The 18,202-nt window shown below is 59.8% G+C and overlaps 2 protein-coding genes across 5 annotated transcripts; one reads left to right on the forward strand and one right to left on the reverse strand.

Annotated features, from left to right (window-relative positions):
- The first annotated feature begins 863 nt into the window (after positions 1-863).
- On the forward strand, positions 864-9,700 carry TNFAIP8L1 (TNF alpha induced protein 8 like 1). Of its 4 annotated transcripts, none has more exons than XM_068920020.1 (2): positions 864-1,124; positions 8,147-9,700. In XM_068920020.1, exon 2 carries the CDS (start codon positions 8,149-8,151, stop codon positions 8,707-8,709), a length of 561 nt encoding a protein of 186 aa, XP_068776121.1. In that variant the 5' UTR covers positions 864-1,124; positions 8,147-8,148; the 3' UTR covers positions 8,710-9,700. The 4 variants fall into 4 exon arrangements, with proteins under 4 accessions (XP_068776121.1, XP_068776123.1, XP_068776120.1 ...); XM_068920022.1 differs by lacking the exon at positions 864-1,124 and adding an exon at positions 3,622-4,631; XM_068920019.1 differs by lacking the exon at positions 864-1,124 and adding an exon at positions 4,958-5,592.
- A 2,609-nt stretch (positions 9,701-12,309) lies between these two features.
- On the reverse strand, positions 12,310-17,672 carry MYDGF (myeloid derived growth factor). Its single transcript, XM_068920023.1, has 6 exons — positions 17,431-17,672; positions 16,237-16,287; positions 14,862-14,923; positions 14,223-14,304; positions 13,574-13,646; positions 12,310-13,204 (listed from the first exon to the last, which is right to left on the reverse strand). The coding sequence occupies exons 1-6, from the start codon at positions 17,584-17,586 to the stop codon at positions 13,125-13,127; spliced, it is 504 nt and encodes a 167-aa protein (XP_068776124.1). The 5' UTR covers positions 17,587-17,672; the 3' UTR covers positions 12,310-13,124.
- Positions 17,673-18,202: the final 530 nt, after the last annotated feature.

Raw genomic sequence — 18,202 nt, forward strand, 5'->3', positions numbered from 1 at the left:
CTGCCACGCTCAGCACACCCATGGCTGCCAGCTTCGGCCAGGCTGAGGCCAAGCTGCTGAAGAGAAAGCAGGGTAATCCTTGAGTTCAGCAGCAGCAGAGGCGGCGAAGGGGCTCGGCGGGACGGTGACGGCCGAGCCGGGGACCCGCCGGCTGACTCCCAGGGCGGCGGGACGGTGACGGCCGAGCCGGGGACCCACCGGCTGACTCCCAGGGCGGGGGGACGAGGCGATGGCCGAGCCGGGGACCCGCCGGCTGACTCCCAGGGCGGGGGGACGAGGCGACGGCCGAGCCGGGGACCCGCCGGCCGAGCAGCCCGAGGGACTGGAGGGAGCCTGGGCATCTGCTGCTGCTGCTGCAGCCGCGGGGCCTGCGCCGCTTCTGCCGCTCCCGAGCAGCAGCGGCAGCAGCAGGGCCCGGGGACAGCTGGGGCGCCCGGACGCCTGGGCCCTCCTCCCAGCCTTGGTGTCCGGGCCTTGGGGGGGGGGGGGGGATGCAGCGATAAGGATGGGAAAAGGGGGGACAAAGCCTGGAAAGGGTGAGAGCGGGCGCCCCGTGGGAAACGCGGTAGGGACCCCCGCAGCCCCGACGGCGGGGGCCGAGGCGGCACCCACCCGAGCCCCCCCCCGACCCGGACCCCGCGCGTGGAGCGGGAGTGGGGGGGGGGGGGGGGGATGTCCCGGCCACACCGCCTTGGGGACCCCCCCCCCCCCCTCCGGCCGCCGCAGACCCAGCTCCCATTGGCTGCTTCGTAGCAAGCCCCGCGCTGCCATTGGCAGGCGCCGCCCGGCCGGCACCGCCCCCTGCCCCGATGTCTCCGACTTCTGCCCCGCTCCGATACTTTGTAGCAGCCGCGGGCGGGGGGGGGGTGGGGGGAGCCGGAGGCACCGGCACCGGCACCGGCACCGGCACCGGCACCGGGCACCGGCACCGGGCACCGGCACCAGCCCGGCCCAGCCCTTCCCCTCTCTTTTCTCCCCGCCTTTGCGATCCCGCCCCCCCCTCGCCCCGTCCCGTCGCCTCTGGCCGCCCCCGGCACTGGAGGACGCCTGGCCCGGTTCGGCCCGGTTCGGCCCGGTTCGGCCCGGTTCGGCCCGCAGCGCCGCCCCCGCGGCGCAGGGCGCAGGTAAGGGCTGCGCGGCGGCGGCGGCGGCGGCGGCGGCGGCGGCGGGGGGGGGGCTGGCGCTCCGGGTGGGCGGGCGGCGGGGGCGCTCGGAGCCCGGCTGCCAGCGCCGAGGCCCGGCCGGCCGCGCCTCCGGCCCCTCGCTCCCCGCCGGCGGCCGCGCCGGCCTGACTTCCGAGGCCGGGAGCAGCCGCTCCGGCTTCCCCCTCGGAAGGGAGAGCATCCCCGTCTCCGCATCTTTGTGTCCTTGGGGTGCAGGCTGGGGCTGGGGTCTCGGCGGCCTCAGCACCCAGGCATCTCCCCCGCGCAGGGGGTACAAGGCGGGGGGTCTTCTGGCCACCCAACCCGCCGCTCTTGCCACGAGACTTGGCCGCTTCTTTAGAGGGGCGGCGGGTGGCCCACCGCCTGGCCCTCTCCTCCTGCCCGAGTTGAGGCGGCAGCGGTCAAGCCGCTGTCCGAGAAACCAGGAGGCCCCGACCCGTCTGCGCCTGGCCGGCTGGGTGCCCCGGACGCCTGGGTCCGGGCACGGCGCGCACAGCGACGCACGTGCTGTGCCCACGCTGGGGCGTCTTCTCCTTGCCGCTCGGGAGGAGAGGAGAGGGGCTGGGGGACCTCTAAGAACCAGAGGTGCTAGGGAGGAGGAGACGGGGATGACCAAGGATTCAGAAAGCACCAAGAGGCTGAAGCTCTTTGGTGGGCTGAGCCCTGGGCTGGTGCTCGGCAGCTCCTGGCTCCGCTTTCCGGCTGGGCCTCCTGGGGGTCACGCGCGGGAGAACGGCAAACCGGCTCGGATGGAGAGGGGGGTTATTACGTTTCCCGTAAAGGGGAACCGCCACCTCTTGTCTCCTTTCCATCTCACGATAATTATGGTCGGGAGCTTTTGTTTTCGCTCTTGGGGAAGCCGAGGAGGGGTGTGAAGCGGAAAGTGGCAACTCGCGGGCTGACAACAGGATGTGTTTTTGTGCACCACACCTAACTGGCCTGCGGAGAGCATCGGCCGCGGGAAGTCGTCGAGGGCGAGAGCTCTGCGGCTCCCAGCTCCGCCGAATAAACAGCGGAGCCGGCGGCACGGCTGACGGGAGTTTCGAAAGGTGGTCTCCAGGCCTCTCTCCGGAGAGGAGGCGCGAGGGCTCCGCTCCGTCGACCTGCCCGAGGCCCCGTCCTTGCAGCTCCCGTCGCCGGGGGCAGGACTTGGCTCCGGTGCGCCGCCGGCCTGTCCCACGCGTGCTCGTTCCTTGGTGCCTAAACTCCCAGGAGCGCTCCGTTTCCCTCGCGCGTTCAAGGGCTCTGTGTTTCAAACGACTGAACTTCTGCAACCCCCGAGATACGAATCCCCTTGGGCTGATGGGGAAACTGAGGCGGGGGGGGGGATCTCCCCAAAAGGACTGCTCGATAAGCCGATGGCAAGGCTGGGTATAAAACTTGCCTTTGCTGACTCCCGCTAGCCAAAGCTCTAGCGGCTTCAGAGCAGACGGAGAGGTTTGGGGAGGAAGGACCGGAGCCATAAAAGTTATTTATTGACTTGAAAGGTGGCGGCGGGTGGCAGGGATGGGGACCTCGCCGCGCTAGGCGCAGCAGGACCGTCCCCGTCCGCATTAGAGCTGCGGTCGGCGAAATGTTTCCTTGCTCTCCGAGCGGCTTTGTCCGGCAGCCGCAGCTCCCTCGGCAGGAAGCGTGTGATGTGCCGCTCGGCCGAGGTCCCCGGCGCTGGGAAGCAGGATGGAGCGAGGTCTGGCCTCCCTTTCGCCCTCCGCTCCCCCGTCGAAGCGCTGCCTCCTCCTGAGCCAAGGCGAAAGGAAGTCGCTGCAGGGGAGAACTGTCGATCCCGACCCGATAAGAGGAGGAGGAAACAGAAGGCGAGACACACGCTCCAAAATAGCTCCGCTCGCCCTCCTCCCCGCGGCGCGGCCGGGCCGGCCGGCTGCAAGCTGGGATGCTCCGGCTCCTGCGGCGCGGGAAGGGCGATCCCGCGAGGTTCCCGCCGCAGCTCGGCCCTCTCCCCTCTTCCCAGACGCGAGCAGGGGGAACGTCCAGGGCCTCGCAGCGGGCCCGGTATCCTCTCCATCAGCAGACGACGCCGGGCCGCGCTCTCCTCCTCCGGGCTGCCTGCCGACAGCCCCCGTTCCCACCAAGCGGGATGCTGGGGGCCGCCACGGGAGCCCCCCGGAGCGGCCGGCCCCCTTCCCTGCGCAGGGGCCTCGGAGCTGCCGGGGCAGAGCACCGGTCCCAGGCTTTGGTTCAGCTCCGCGTGGGATTTTTTTCTTTTTTTTAAATTTGGACCGAGTCGGATAGTCAGCAGGCCCGGCAGGCTTATCGGCGGCGCTGGCTTCGTTACGAAGGAGAAACCCTACCGGCTGTTTCGGGCGGCTTCTGGTTTCCACCCCGCTGCGTGGGCTGGCTGCCTGCGCGCCTGGGTGCGGCGAGGGGCTGGCAGGGCCGGCAGCCGTGCAATGAGTTGGCAAGGCCTCATCCCTACCAGCTCTTCGCTCCGGGCTGTCACGGCTCCGTTAAATCCCGCCGGCGGCAGCCAGCCCAAAGCGCCCGGCGCTCGCGGGGCAGGGGGGGTGCGCGGCGGAGGAGAGCCGACGTCGCGGGGCTGGTACAGGCGCTCGTTCCCGGAGCGTTTCTGCCTATCGAGGTGCCCGAACGCAGCCCCGCTGCGGTAACCCAACCCAGCAGCAGGGTTTAATTAATTAATACTTATTGGCTAGTGGGGCACACGGCGCTGCAAAGCGATCCTGGAGGGGGAGAGCCAGGGACGGAGGGCAGAGGAGCGGTCTCAGCCTCGGATGGCGCTCTCGAGCCGAGCCGCGCGTCTCCCTGCGGCTTTGGCGGCGGGGGGGAACTCGTTGCAGCGCGGGATGGAGCCGGGCGAAACGCGGGGGCTTGAGGGGTTGCGTTAACCCGGCCGTAACGAGGAGGAGGAGGAGGAGGCGGCGGTGGAGGCGCCAAGCCGTTCCCCTCGCGCTGCGCGCTTGCTGTGCGCTGGCCCATACATTATTTAAGTGCTTCTGTGTTCCTGCATGAAATATTCAGCCGGCTGCCAGGGGAGCTGGGTGTTGGGGGGGGCTGGAGAAACGCTGCCCGTTAGCCGGTAATTGGGACCTGGAAACGCGGGAGAGCCGGGGGAAGGCGACCGGCGGGGAGGCAGCTCCGGGCAGGAGGCAGAAACGACCCATCGCGGCTGGCGGGGCCGGGACGCGCCGCTCGATGCCCGCGGCCGCTGGCGAGATGACAGGGTTTCACGTTCCCCCCCCCCCCCCCCGCCTTTGTAGACAGCGCCTTTAATTGATGCTTTCTAACGAGCGGGCCGGATCCTGCTCGGGCTCGCAGCAGCAACGGCGGCCGGCGCCTCCTCCCGCTTCCCCCTCCGCGGCGGACGGGGCGGGGGGGGGGATCGGTGTCCCCGCGGCGGGGACCCGTCGGGCGTTCGATGAGCTGCTGTCGCGCAGCGGAGCTGCAGCCCCGGGTGCCGGCCTGGCGGCAGGGGCCGAATCCGGACCGGGACGCGTAGGTGCAAACAGTGCTGAAGGCAGAGGGCAGCCGGGGCGCTGGTGACGCGGCCGGCTTTGTCCCTCTGCTCCTTTCACCTCCGTCCGAGCGGCTCTCGGCCGTCTCCGCCGAGCTGCGGCCAAAGCGAACCCGCAGGCGGGATGCTGCTCGCCGGGTGATGGCCGCTGCGTGCCGGAAAGGGAAGCGGGATGTGCAGGGCTCTGCCAGGCTCAGGGCTGAGCGCCGGGCCCTGGCCAAGCCTCCCATCATCGCTGCAGGTCTCGCCTCCGAGACCCTTGTTCTTCTTGCTAGGGCTGGGATTCCTGGAAAACAGGTGGGGAGAAACCAAAAGACGCGGCTGCGACGGCGCGCGAAGCCTCGGTTCAGGGGCTGCGGCCCCGTCGCCGGCCCGGCCGCACCGCGCTCTTCCGGAGCTGCGACGCACTCATTGCACAACGGCGCTGGGCTGCTGGAAGAGGCTGGTTTTTGAGGACGTTTTTCATTAAAGAGGAGAAGGGAAAAAAAAAAAAAAGAAAACCCCAAAAAAACAAAAACTGAGGTCGGCTGGAAACTTCAGCGACAGGAAGGAAATCTGGTGGTTTATTTCAGGCGCGAGCCTGCTCTTTGGGGCAAAGCTGCCTCTTCCGGGCGCTGATAACGGCGGCAGCCCCTCGGCAAACAATGAGGCCAGGAGGGGCCGCGGGCCGGCAGGGCCTTTCCCGGCAGGAAGACGTCTCGGTCCCATGGAAATCTCCCGTTCTGCGTGAAAACAGCAGCATCTGGCCGTTGGGAAGAGCAGAGCGTGGCGGGGAGGGCGCTGGGTGCAGGGCAAGCGGGATCCAGCGCCCTGGGAGGCGAGCTTTTCGATTCCCGCTTACTTTCCCAGCCCGCTGGAGAGAGAATGAGCGAAAACTGGGAGCGAACAAGCTGCAAAAGAGCCCACGGAGGGGCGAGAGCGGGAACAGATTGCATCCGCCCGGTCTGGATTCTCCCCTGGGGAAAAGCCTCCCCCCCGTGCCTCAGTTTCCCCCCTCTGATGCCCATCTCGGGCCAGGCGTGCAGGGGAGAGCCTGTTATCGTGGTTGCTAATGGGGCGCCGCGGGTGCGGAGGGCAGCTAGGAGAAGCTGGTATTTCCTAGGTTTTTACAGGCTCCGTGGGTGAAGTTTGCGCTCGGTTTAGGGCTGCGGTTGCCCAACAGAGAGCTCAGGCGTGGGAATTTCTATTTTTACGGGCGCTGCTGGCTGCAGGGGAGCCCAGGGCACCTGCAAGGCAGGACCGGGGCCGGGCCACGCTGCGGCCGCTGCCCGCGGAGATGCTCCTAGGGCGCGAAGGCAGCGGCAAAGCCCTGCTTTCGGGCAGAGCCGGGGGGACCGGCCGCTCGTCCCCAGGGCAGAGCGCATCTTGGGTCACGGCTGCCCGTGCGCGACGTGGTTCGTCTCCTGCCGCCAGCGCCGGCGTCTCGCTCGGCCGCGGCTCCGAGCGCCGGCATCGCGGCTGGTCCCCGGCACACGGCAACTTCTCGGCCTCGGGGTTCCTGTCCGTAGAGGAAAAAAAGGTTCGGCGTGAGCAGGGAGAGCTGCAGGGCTGGGAAATTCCCCTCTTCTCCGGCGGGGAGAGAAACTTCGGACGTGGCGAGCGATGCAGAGCCGCCTTCGCCGGCGACGCTGCCTCGCGCCCTCCTGCCCGTTCCTCCGCGCCCGTCTCCGACGGCGTCTCCCCCGCGGGTCCGTCGGGCAGAAAATGAGCCCGGCCCGCCAGGGAGCCGCCTGCGGCTCTGCACAAGCAGCCTTTGCTTTGTCATCTCTGTATTATTAAGCGCGAGAACCTCAGCTCAAAGCTCATGCTGGCAAAAATCAATGTTTTCACATAGAAGGAAATAGTTACAAACTTTGGTGTTTTTCCTAAGGGCTGTAAATAACGCCACACGCGGCAGCTTGCACGGTGCCATTTTCAATGGCTCCGTTACCGCTCGCTTAATTTATATCCTCGCGCGGCCTCGGCCGCCTTCCCGTCCTCGTGCTCTTTGGCAGGGGCTCGGCGCCGGCGGCAGGAAGGCACCTGGGAAGCCGGAGCCCGGCTCGGCCCCCTGCACGGCCGCCCGCTGCTCGGCCGCGTCCCGGGGCACACGAAGGCGCTGCCGTCGTGTTGCCTCGAGGTGTTTCCCGCGTCCTGCGGGGCTGGCAGGAGCTCGGTGGCTGCCTTCTCCTGGGTCCCACCAGATGGTCCTTTTCGGGGATGCTCTTTCGAAGCCCTCTCCCTCCCGCGGCTGCTCGCGGGCTCACTTGCGCTCACCAGGAACCCTCCTCTCCTCTCCAGCCCGAGCGCGTTCAGGGCCGATTTACCCCCATCCGCTCTCACGCGAGCAACGTCCTTTAGCGTAAATAGCTCTTCTCCCTCCCCGGTGATGTATTTATAGAGCCATCGCATCCCTTCTCCGCTCTCGCTTTGCCAGGCTGGCCGCGCCACGTGCAGCTACTTGCATAAGCAACCTGCGTCTCTGCCCATCCATCCTAGCGCGGGAGCTGGTTGGTATCATGCTGCTCTTACATCGCTGTGATTTGTAGCACAGCGATTTCCAGGGGCAGGACATATCTCCAGGGCCAGCGGCGTTTTAGTCATTCGCATCAGTTTTTAAAGCCGTAATCTGCCCAAGCGGATTGATTTGTCTACGCGAGTCGCGCCCGGGGCCTGTAACTCGGTCTCTAGGTGAGCAGGGCTCGGAGAGCTCTGACTCGCGGCGTTTTTCACCTCCGAGACAGGCTGCCGAGCGCCGCCGGCGCTTTCGCAACGCGCGCGCGGGCCGCGGCTTTGAGGAAGTCGAGCCGGTCGCAGAACCAGTCCGGGCTCCGACTGCGTGGGCGGCGTACCCGGGGCGGGCAGAGCCGGAGACAAGGGCTTTGAAGCGGCGGGGCACAAAAGCGAGCAGCGGGAGCGCGCCGCTTCGGTGGGCGCCCGAGGAGCGGCGACGCCGGTGGCCGCTGCTCCAGCCCCGGCGGGAGCTGGGCCGCCCGCGTCCTTCCCAGCTGCGGCGGGTGATTCATAGCTCCCCACCTGCGTCGTCCTCGTCTTGCCCTGCAGGAAATGAGTCAGGTTTTAAGGAAGATGCCTTACAACGATGGGGTGAGAGCCCTTCCTGCATAGGTAGGGCCGCAACACCGGCGGCAGGAGGAAAGGCAGGATACGGGGCTCGTGAGCCTTTCTAAGGTAGGGAGCCTTCTCTTACCTCTAACGTTGCACCTGCGTTCGACAGCGGGCACCCCGTCCCTCTGGCCAGCCCGTCGCACTGTAGTTTTTCCCAGAATTCAGGGGAAAAAAGCCAGGAACAGCCTAGAAATCATCCTCCGAGGAGAGCCTGGGCCTGTGAGCTCAGCTCTTTTCTGCCCTAGCACCCAGGCAGTGCTTCTTTACTCCTTTTGGGCTTGCTGTTAGACCAGGATGCTTTTTCTCCTTGCAGAAGACAGTGTGGGAGGGGAGGAGACAGGGACTGTTCCAGGACATGGGCTGAACCGTGTGCGTCTCTTCCCCCCTGCAGAGATGGACACCTTCAGCACCAAGACCTTGGCCCTGCAGGCCCAGAAGAAGCTCTTGAGCAAAATGGCTTCCAAGACCATAGCCAACGTCTTCATTGATGACACAAGCAGCGAAATCTTGGACGAGCTCTACCGGGCCACCAAGGAGTACACCCGCAACCGCAAAGAGGCCCAGAAGATCATCAAAAACCTCATCAAGATCATCATGAAGCTGGGCGTGCTGTACCGCAACGGGCAGTTCAGCCCCGAGGAGCTGCTGCTGATGGAGCGCTTCCGCAAGAAGGTGCACACCTTGGCCATGACGGCTGTCAGCTTCCACCAAATAGACTTCACCTTTGACCGCAGGGTCATGTCGAGTGTGCTCACAGAGTGCCGGGACCTGCTGCACCAGGCTGTCAACACCCATCTGACTGCCAAATCCCACTCCCGCATCAACCACGTCTTCAACCACTTTGCGGACTACGAGTTCCTCTCAGCCCTCTATGGGCCAGCCGAGCCCTACCGCAGCCACCTGAAGAGGATCTGCGAGGGGGTTAACAAGATGTTGGAGGAGGACAACATATGAAGCAGCTGAGATGGGGCATTGGCAGCGCCTGCTGGACGCTGTATCCTGCCGCCTGCGAGACGGAGGACGGGACGTATGTCTCTTTTGGCGCTCGCCAGGCTTTATGCCCTCTTCTCTCTAGTGCTAACTCTCTCATTTCTTCCTCCTTTATATAAAGACTGAACTTCTTTACTTTGTCTAACCCTTGCCCAGGGTCTACAGCCCCCCTGCGCTGGGCTGAGTCCTTTGCAGGTTACCCTGGGCTCCTGCTGTACATTTTTTTTTTTTTTCCTTTGCCCACAAAGTGCTCTTAGCTCAGAGTCCAAGGAACCAACCAGAATTGGACTCGCTGCGTTGAACTCTCTTCTAATCCTCCTATGGAAAAAAAAAACAAACCAAAGACTCTCGGTGTGTAACACCCGCAAGGTGAAGCTGAGCATGGGGGAATTGCTCAGAGAAGGGGCTGTGATATCCTCCCTCCAGAGAGCTGTAGGGCGGCAAAGCCATGCAGTTCATTTCAGCAGGTTTCCAGAAGCTCCATGACATGGCGGGAGCAAACCACGCTCCAGGCTTGTGCTGCCTGAGACGGAAAGGTGCCTCTGTACTTTGCAGGCTGGAATGGGCTTTGGCCTCCCACAAGGCAAGTCCTTGTGACCAAGGGGACCCCCCTCTTGCCTGGGTGAGTCCCCTGGGCTGGATGGGTCGCCCAGACAGAGGCAGTCACCCAGAGATCACAGCGCTGTCTCGAAGCTCAGCGTTGGGCTCTGTCGTCGCTCCCAGGCCAAGCCTGGACCGTGCTGTGGTCTTGCCCAGCTCTCACTGCTGGTGGGGGCAGACCAGAGGACTCTCTGCATGCCTTTGCACACGTCTACCCCAGGGAAGGGCCTGGAGGGAGATGAAGCGACCTGCTGCTCCTTCTTTACATCCTCAATGCGCCCGGTTGTCCAAGACCCGACTGGAATCCCCCTGCCAGCCTCCTGCGGACGGTATCACTGTGGCTGCTTAGATGCGTTCCTTGGGAGCTGTCCAAAGCTCGTAATTCATACGTTTTGCGTGTCCTAGACTGAACTAGGATTGTTGTGGTTTTTTTTTTTTTTTTAGGCAAACTCTGTAGCCCTGATGAGTTTGTTTTAATAAACTCACCTATTTGGCCTGGGTGCGCTATGTGGTTGTTACGAAGGTGGTTGATAGTGATAAAACGAGGGCTGTGGGCAGACTGGCTTTGTCTTTTAAATGAAGATTGCTCTTTGTGGCCTGGGGTTTTCATTCTCCCATAGCTGAATGGGAGTGATATCACAGCCCCGGCAGAGCCTGCTTCTCCTTCTGATTAGACTCTCTGAACTCAGTCCCCCTCAGAGAAGGCTCACCAGATTAGACTCTTCTTGCATCACTTCCCCTCCTCTCGGACGTGCGCGAAGGCAAGGCGCGATCCCGCACCCCCACCTCCTAGAGGACAAATAGCCCCACTCCCTCTGAGTGACTCTCACAAGACCGCTCGGTATAACAGCCTTCGGTTTGAAAACAGGGAGAACGGAGGCACCAAGCAAGGACGTGGTTTGCCCACAATCCCCCTACAAGCCAAGGGCAGAGCTGGGAATAAAAATCTGAACCTGAATCAGTGCTCCATCTGCTAGGCTGCCTGCCCTTCCCCTGACCTGAGGACAAGAAAGATTTCCCCCTTTAACTGCTTCCACCAGGCTGCCCCCTGCTCCTTGGCACAACAGCCAGGCGCTGAGATGGTGGGAGGACACGATGCAAAACACAGAGCAAACCCGTAGCAAAGGGCTGGGGGCCTGGGGTAGGCTTTGTTCTCACTCCAGCTCATATGCCCACGCATCGTCTTCTGCATCAGCGTTCCTGGAGTTCCCTTAGTGCACAACAGGAGCTGGGAAAGCACAAACGAGATAACAGAAGGCAAAGGGCAGCTTTACAGAATTAAATACAGGCATGCTGGAAAAGTGTTGGTGCGTCCATGCTCTGAGAGCACAACCGTTGCCTATTTCCAGCGCTCTGATCTCTGCTTTGTACTTTGAAAATTGCCCTTTTAGCATACCAGGCACCGCACAATCTCAGCCGGCCTTATCTTCACGACCTTCTTGTGCCTCCCGGTCCATGGGATGTCTCCAGGCGTGGGAGAATGCCAGTGCTCACGGACTTTGAGTGGAGAGCGGCTCCATGGCTCACATTCACCGTTCCCTTTCCGCTGCTGGCTTGAGGCACTGATAAGTTTCAGACTTTAAGATTAAAAAAAGAAACAGAGCCCCTGTCTTTGTCATTTCAGAGATGTTGCTCCAAATACCACAGTTAATGTAACTGTGCAAAGCAGCTAGGGATGGGAGGCAGAGTGCACTGACAGGTGTGCACACAGGAGAACGCGGTCAAGACTCGCAGAGATGTTGGCCCCTCTCGGAGAGGGCAGGTGAAGCTGGCCTTTGGTGAGTGACATTTGAGAGCAGACGTCCCTGTCCCTACTGAGCTTCCTGCAGCTGTCAGGTACGTGCTGATGAGGGGCCTGGCTTGGAAACAGCTCGTCGCTGCTCGGTGGAGTATTGGCAGATGCAGAGAGCGTGCAAAGCGGGGCTGATGGATGCTGCCGTGGCGGCTGGTGTGTAGACAGCCAGAAATGCTTTGCTGTTCTGCTCTTGAGGTGCATGTCAGCACCAGCTGCAGGATGCTCCTTAATTGCAGGAAACAGCCCTGCTGGAACGAGTCTCCTGACTCGCTGCTGTTTCCTTTGTCCCCAGGATTTCTTGCACCCCAGTGTGGGATACAAGACTGCATCTAACTCACCAAATGTCCAGCACTAGCTTTCCTCCACATGCAGATGTCTAAGCTGAGACTTCTCCCCTCACCTCACAGCAAACGGTCTCCTCATTTCCAAACGCTTGCCTTCTTATCCTAGTGAAGCCCTGGAGAACTCGGTCTCTGCTAGAAGAGCCATCTTATGGTCTGGACCTCAAATCCCAACCCCGGCTGCACGTGCCTGGCAAATGACTCCCTTTGGTTCCGTTTGCTTTGGTTCCCTCCAACCAGCTGGTTAAACAGGAAGAAAGATCAGAGACTGCTGTAACACCAGTGCCCTAAACGCAGCTCAGGGTTCAGGTAGGAGCACACTGGGGACGCACCTGCCCACACAGCAGCATTCCCTGAGCCTGCAGGCACCTGCAGTTCCAGAAGGAGCTGCAGAGCAGGGAGAGAAGCATCCAGGAACAGCCTGGAAAACAGAGCTTGTAAAATCCCTGGTGCAGAGCACCCCCCCCAGACCACCACAGAATGGGGAACTCCTCCAAACATGGACAAAACAGCTCCTAGCTACCAACAAACACAGTTATCATCAAGCATTACCTCTGGGCAAAGTACCCATTATGACAAAAGTGCTGGATTATGCTGCTGGGCAAACTTACAGCTGGAGCCTTGTCTTCGCAGAGTCGTTGCAGGTTGGCAAATGGTACTAGGGCATCTGCTGGGACTCCTCTCAGATGGGCAGACCCCTCACAATCCTTTGGCAGCCTCAGAGCTCATCCCCTCCTGGCCAAGCAAACGCCGAAGGTCATGCTGCTCACTAGGCATCCAGATGGAAAGGCCAGGAGTCACAGATGGGAGCAAACTCAGGCAATAGCCTTATGCTTTATTTTTTTTATTTGTGTTGTATTTACACAGAAAAAGAATTCCATATTCCCTCAGTGTTATTACTCTAGATAAGAAAAAAAAAATCACTTCTGTAGGTAAAAAATAGTCCTGCAGTTGTACTGAGACATGAAAGTGTTGCTCAAATGGTTTCCTGGGTTGTGTCAGAATAAGAAGGCCAGCACAGTCTGCGAGCTCTGCCTTTCCCGTGCCAAGTTATCTCACCCCGCCCTCTGCGCTAGGGCAGGTCCAGAACATCCTCCCCAGCAAAACCAGTGATGGTCTTAGCAGCCCCCCTCATCAAGGAGTCAGAGAGCCAACTCTACCCCTTCCCTCCCCCTCCCACCCTATTTAATTTGCTCCTCCTGTCATGCTTGCAGAGAGAGAAATCCTGTTCCTCCTCCAGAGACTACAGAGTTAACGACTTTCCTTTAGCAAACCTTGTTCAAATCCAGCCGCTTATCTTTCTGCATTGCTCTTTCTAGCAAGGGAGATAAGGAGCCCCTGTTAGAGGGGAGCTTTACCATATTCAGCAGATCAGCGAAGCAGAATGCGGGCGACAGAATGGCTGGCTGCAGATCAAGAGTCTCAATGGAGGTTTCCAGCTGTAAAGCACATTGTTACTCTGACACAAGACAGAATGCATCTGTCTTAACACCTCCAAGTCGCACTTGTGTTGGACCCCAGCACATTTCAATATGGAAAACAGGAAAGATTTGGCCAACCAAAAACCCCGCCAATAACAAGCAGTCCCCTTTATCTGCCATGCTCTTCCAGCTGAAGCACCCTGCCCAGCACTGGCCTTGGGGTCACAGCTCATCACGGGGCGTTTTTGCTACAATCATGAGTTTGGACAGTTCAGAGCGGAACTTGCCTTCCTTGTGAGACACTAGAAAGAGAGAAAACAAGCAAAGCATAAACAGATGGTAAGGCATGAACAAACAGCCCTGCTAGTTCCTTTCCAGGATGAAAAAGCCAGTATGTCAGGCCTTGCATTTCCTTCTATGCAAAGTACTAGTATGTTGTGATAAACCCATTCTTTCCCCAAGCTAATTAACATTTACACTGGAACAGGGCCTGCAAACTCCTGCTGTCCACTGTGGATCAAAAGCACTACAACCCTCACTCAGTAGCATACAGCATCTTCCTATGTCCTGTCACCTATCTGCACCAATTCTAAGCTCTCGTCTCCTGGTAGACAGTCAGGCTTGTTTCCCCACACCAACCCCTTTTTCACATACTTCTCTTGGTCACAGACCTGTTGTTTCGGTGATTTCAAATTCTTCCTGTTTTAAGGGGACGTCACTTTGTCCACCCACTGCAGCTTTAGACTGAAACGGGAAGGAAGAAGGTTTTAAGCAGTTGAGGCAATTCAAGAAAGAAACAAACAAAAACCAGGTCTCAAAAAAGAGTTTGCATTTTAGTAACATAGCATGAAAGAATTAAATCAGCAAAGGAACCTTTAAAGAGAATCTCTAGCTATTTTTCCATTTCCTATTAAATCATGAACTTCTATCCTTCAGACAACTGAAAGCCTCATCACTGAAGACAGCGGGAAATGGAAGAACAAGCGCTTTGAATAAAACAGGCAAAAAGAACAGCAGAGGTTTTATTTACTTTGTCACATGCAATTTGCAGAGACGGACCAAGATTCCCCGTGCCCTGTGCACCCTGGTGGGATTACGTCTGTTGGAGCCACTGACACTGGCAAAGCCAGCAGCCGACCGATGGCTTTGAGGAAACAGAAAGGAAATGGTGCAGGAGGGCCTATCTGCATCCACTCTCCTGACTGCCACCACAGTCCAGTTAAGGGCATGGTGGAGTACATTTTATTGGACTAATGTCCAATTCACACTTTCTAGCCATCCTCCCACGTGCCCACTTCCGAATGATCAGTTGGGACTTACATAAGCCATGGCATGCTCTATCTTGGCTCCTTTCACTTCAGCTTTAAACTGGGTGAAGAAGAGATAAGACTTTCCTTGCGGCCTGAAACAAGAGAGCAAAATCTTTGACACTGAAAGCGGGAAAAAGTTACAGGGAAGGGGAAAACGCGGGCAAGGCTCAGGCACAGGGGCTAAAGCTGGTTCTTGGCTCTCCAGGTCACAAGTGTTAGAGTCATCCTATTCTGACCTCCCAGCGAGGGAGCGAGTCAAACATTTTCTTCTAGTCCCTGCTGTTGACTGGATGGGCTTTGGCAGAGCAGAAAGGATGGAGCTGCAGGGGTATGCAGGATTCACCGCTTCCTCCCTCCACGGGCACCTCTGGCTCTCTTGTAGCTCCATCTAGCGTAGAAGCTGGCGGGGGGGTGTTCCCCACAGCATTCACAAACCACTACCTGGCTGAAGAACCCACCCAGAATCCCAGCACCTCTAGCGAGAAGAAAGTCCTTGCATGCTCTCCGCCAGGTAGGCGAACCCAGCTAGGACGCGCAACTCCAGCCGCCACTGCCACCGGCAGGGTGCAGCGGCTCATGGCCCGTGGCTCAGCTCCCATCTAGTCTGTTACTGCTTTTGCCTCAGAGAGGTTAGGGTTAAACAACGCACCTCCAGACAGAGCAGGAGAAGAGCAGGTTGTCTTCACTGACTCCAATATTCATCTGCCATTGCTGCGGAGGGGAAAGGCCCAAAGAGTTAATTGGGGTAAGAGCTTGCCCCCCAACACTAATCACTTTCCTCTCCAAACAGCTGCAGGCATCACAAGTTTCCACCACTGCAATTACTCCTGGGGAAGCAGCTCATTAGAAGGAACAGGACTGAATCAGAGGCAGAAACTTACAGTAGTATTATTATGTTGTGCCAAGGGTATTATTGTAAAGGACAGGGGTGGAGAAAGCTTGAGAACATTTTAAAAGTCTCCCTCTGCCAAACGGCGACTTATTAAAATAACACAAAAAAATTACAACACAGTTGCTGATAGCCCCTTTTATCTTGTACAGCACAAAGCACAGGGCTGGCTGCCTCCTTCCAACAATTGCATTAGTACAGTTACAGAGAGGAGTTAAAGTCTCATTCTCTTCTACAAGAAAGGAAAAGGACTTGATTCTAGATAGAGGACTTGCATGAAAGAAAGTATTAATTTCTCTGTGTGTATCTGCACAGCACCTACTGCAACAGCAACATGAACTGCAAAAACCTTCAAGCCTCGTAAAGAACACAGGAGTTACTCTTACAAGGCCCTTCCTAGCATCTGGGGTAGGAAAATATTGCTCTCTTTGTTCTCCAAAGGAGGCATCCAAGCCAGAGATTCGTTAAGCCTTACAAACCTCACGGCCTTGCAAACCACAGCATCATTGCAACACACAAAGGAGGCTTCCTTTTAAGAAGCAAATCCAACAAGTTACTCTTATAAACAGGCAATATTGGAAACTGTTGCAAACTGTTGCAACCATCTTTCCTTACAGCTCCCAGTTCCTGGAGTCAGACGATCACAAAAGTAACAGCATCCGCTCCGGAGAAAAACAAAGTTTCTTGTTCCTTTAATGATACAAAAGACCCTATAAATCTTGAGCCCCACAGATACTAAAAATTATCATTTTCAGCTTTTTTTTAAGGCATAAAAAGAGTTTTTCCTTGACTTTTGAGCTTTTTTGATGCCACTACAACATTAAGACTAGTCTCTCCCCAGGAACTGCTGTATCTGAGAACAGGAATATCTTACAACATCGCTGCACTCAAACTTAATAATCTTAACACCTCCACACCAGCCAAGCTCACAGGCCACAACTAAATCTGGAAAACAAAATAACGACCGATTTTAGCAGAACAAGGCTTATGGCAGAATAGCAGTCTTTATCTTTGGGGTGCGTAAGTCCTTCTTAGCTACTATTGTTACCAACAGAGACTTCCTGCATAGCTTCTTATTCTCCGCAGCCTTAGAGACCGAGCTTAAGAGAAACATTTGAAGGTTTGCCTAACTCACCTCGTTTGTTCCTCCCTGAGCAGAGTACGTGAATGTGCAGGTGTAATCTCCCTAGAAAAAGAGGAGAAAAATATGAGCAATCGCACTCCAGTAGGATAGTCTGGGTGACTAGCTATTTGTTGAGCATCTGCTACTCCCTCGGCAACACACATGGTACACGAGGTCTGGGCACACAGGAGAGAATTACTGGGGCCGTGGGCAGGGGGCAACCCCTGGCGGCCTCCCCGCGCGGGAGAAGCGAGGCGAAGCGCGCGCCACGTCCGCGTCTGCGCGCGGCAGGGGTCAGACCTCAGCCAGGTGCAGTTAACCGGAGCCAGGGAGGGTGCCGCCAGGCAGGGCTGCCAGCCGGCGGGACGGGATCGGCGCGGCCCTCATCCCCCGCCGTGGCGTCAGCAGGACCCAGTGGTGCTGGTGCGAGCGCCCGAGGTTCTGGGGGACCCAGCAACCTGCAGCCCCTGAGCCCCCTTCCCCTTGGGGACCCTCTTCCTCATGGCACCCCCTTCCCCTTGGTAACCCCTGGCTCCCCTGGGGGACCTCCTCCCTTTGGAGATCCCCTACGGGACCCTCTTCTCTTTGGGGACCCCCTGCCACTTGGGGACTCCATTCCCTCTGGGGACCTCCCCCCCCGCTCACCTCGGGGCCCCATTCTCCTAGGGAATCTCCTCCCTTTGCAGACTCCTGCCTCCATGGGGACCCCTCCTTCTGTGGGCACCCCACTCCCTGTGGGGCCCCATTCTCCTTGGAGAGCTCCTCCCTTTGGAGAGCCCCCTTGGGGACCCCACCCCCCGTGGGCCACCTCCCTACAGGGAGACTCTCCTTCCTGAGGGACCCTCTCCCCACAGGCCCTTCCTCCTTCCTTGGGGACCCCTTGTCCCCGGGGACCCCCTCTCCTTGGAGACCCCTTCCCCTGGGGTCCCCTCCCTCTCGGGACGCCCCTTCCCCAGGGGCCCCTTCCCCTGGCCCTGCCGAGGCCGAGCCCCAGCCCCGCTGCGGCCTAGGCCCCCCTCCCGCAGCCGGCCCTTAGTAACCAGCCCTAGCAACCGGCCTGGATTCCCCCCCCCCTCCACCGCCCCGTCCCGCCTTCCCTCGCCGGCAGCCAACCGCCGCGGCGGGAGGCGGGAGCGACGTGGCCCCCAGCCAATCAGGGAGAGGCGCGTATCCTCTCCTTTCTCTCCCTCGCTCCTCGCCTCTCACCAGGGTGCGGGAGAAGGAATGGACCATTCCGCCGGGCCGCACGTCGAAGTCGGTCGTGCTCGGTCCCTCCTCGGCCCGGGCAACCAGGCACAAGAGGACAACGGGCACGACCCCGGCCCAGAGCCTCCGGCCACCCATACCGCTGGGCGCCGCCATCTTGGAAAGGAAGCATAGGCTACGGCGGGCGGGAAGGGTCAATTCGGGCCGTGGCCGCTCAGAGGGGCGCCCCGGCGGCCATCTTGGGTGTGGGCAGAGAGTCCGGGCGGGTGGAGGCTCGGGGGCCCGCCTGGGGGCCATGGGGGCGGGGGGCCCATGGGGACAGGGGGCCTTGGAGACGGGCGTACAAGGGGTCGTGGGGACAGGGGAACACTGAGGCAAGGGTCCATTGGGCATTGAGGACGAGGGGACAAGGCGCCTTGGGGACAGAGGACCATGGGACAAGGGACCATGGGGACAAGGGGTCTTAGGGATAGGGGGTCATGGGAATGGGGGGACAAGTGGCACTGGGAAAAGGGGGCCAATGGGGTCAAGGGACCGTGAGGAAAGGGGGCCTTGGGGACGCAGGGGAACAAGGGGCCATGGGGGACAGGCAGCCACGGGACAAGGGACTATTGGGACAAGGAGCCACAAGGACAGCGGGCCATTGGGGCAAGGGGACGTGGGTCCATGAGGCCATGGGGACAAGGGACACAAGGACAGTGGCCTCTGGCGCCACAACACAGGCTGTGATGGCATGGGTGCTATGGGTGATGCCCCACGTCCCTGCAGCGCC

This window comes from Struthio camelus, chromosome 26, assembly GCF_040807025.1.
Source record: "Struthio camelus isolate bStrCam1 chromosome 26, bStrCam1.hap1, whole genome shotgun sequence".
NCBI lineage: Eukaryota > Metazoa > Chordata > Aves > Struthioniformes > Struthionidae > Struthio > Struthio camelus.